The sequence below is a fragment of the Contarinia nasturtii genome, unplaced genomic scaffold (genome assembly GCF_009176525.2).
Source record: "Contarinia nasturtii isolate CC-2019 unplaced genomic scaffold, AAFC_CNas_1.1 Cnas_scaffold_185, whole genome shotgun sequence".
NCBI lineage: Eukaryota > Metazoa > Arthropoda > Insecta > Diptera > Cecidomyiidae > Contarinia > Contarinia nasturtii.
In genome coordinates, this window is record NW_022197542.1 from 1,833 (window position 1) to 3,390 (window position 1,558).

The window sequence follows — 1,558 nt, forward strand, 5'->3', positions numbered from 1 at the left end:
GCGACTAACAACCAGCGAATTGAGAAAGCATCGTGTATTGTTCAGTGATTTTACAAAAATATCTCACAATTCCATGCCGAACAATTTGGATAATTTACAAGAAGTCGCAAGTAGTAGTGCTCAATCGAATTTGGCGTATTCTATCGAATCAAATACGACACATACATGCGAGAATGGAAATAATCGAAAACGAAAGCGCAATGAGAGTAAAAAAGAGACGGCGAACAATTACAATTTAAGAAATAGAAGAACATTGATCGATACCGAGAATAAACTGAACTCTGTAGAAAGAGTACAAAGAAAATCAACAAAAATCCAGTTGATAGAGCGAGTAATGAACGAAACTCCGGCAAAAGAATATTTAGTATATGAAGCTTGGACCAACGAGACAAAGAAAGCAGACTTCTGTAAGCGGTACAAGATTTCCAAGAGAAATATGGAATCCATTACAGAATTGCGAAAATTAGTATTGCACCATTTAAAATTATCTGGATACATTCAAGACAACAACGAATTTAATAATGAAAACGCCACAAATTGGGAAGTACTGAAATGCTGCATAGTGGCTGGCATGTACCGTAAGTATAACAAAAACAATAATATAATAATTTACATGTAACTCAATGCACTGAATTCTCGATATTTTTTTAATATATTTTCCGATATTTTCAGCGAACATTTGCCATGCAAATTCCTATTGCGATACATTCGATTCGGAAAAGTCCCCCAACATGAAAATCGATTGGTCTTCAGTGGTCCATGATCGTGATTTGAATTCAATCGGAACAGAATGGTTAACATACGGACAAAAGAAGCGCATTGGCAACAACATTTATGTTGGCAATTTGACCATAGTGCCGATAATTGATTTGATTTTTTTTGCTGGTTCATTAAACGCAACAATTTCTGATGATGGTACTTCATTTGAAATTGATAAATTTATTCAGTGTATTGTAGATAAAAGGGATGGTCCACTTTTGAATAATATTCGTAAGAAGTTGAACGTAATTTTTAATAAATTTCTTAAAAATGAAGTACTATCCATCAATGAAAAGTCCATTTTAGAAACAGTAGTCGATACAGTAAAAAAAGAGGATACCATTGAAAAATACATAGATAGAGAAATTTCAATGCATTGAATTTTTTGGATTTTTTTGTCCCGTTTTTTACGATTCTTTACCGTTCTTTACAATTACCGACAATTCGCGACAATTATTCATGTAAACGCATATACGCGCATATAAAATCTAGAACATACGAGAACATAAATATAAATAAATAAACTGCGATAGACTCATTCCACTCGATATTATTAAAATACATCCGTATACATCGACATACATATTTTTCGACATTTTTTTCTCGTTTTAATTTGTCTTTATTTATTTATTTTTGCTTTTTTTCAGCCGTTTTCAGCTCTTTTATGCGATTTTGATTTTATGACTATGCGTTAGTACAATCGGTTAGTATATGATCTATTTGGATGTGACGGGATGTGATCGATTCTTTCTTACCGTTTCTTACATTTTCTCGTATTTTCTTATGCTCGTTATGCTTT

General features: G+C 32.5%; 1 protein-coding gene across 1 annotated transcript; it reads left to right on the forward strand.

The window, feature by feature from the left end:
- Nucleotides 1–371: 371 nt before the first annotated feature.
- On the forward strand, nucleotides 372–1,354 carry LOC116351439 (3'-5' RNA helicase YTHDC2-like). The gene is made up of 2 exons (XM_031783540.1): nucleotides 372–578; nucleotides 673–1,354. The coding sequence occupies exons 1-2, from the start codon at nucleotides 437–439 to the stop codon at nucleotides 1,137–1,139; spliced, it is 609 nt and encodes a 202-aa protein (XP_031639400.1). The 5' UTR covers nucleotides 372–436; the 3' UTR covers nucleotides 1,140–1,354.
- The last annotated feature ends 204 nt before the right edge of the window (nucleotides 1,355–1,558 follow it).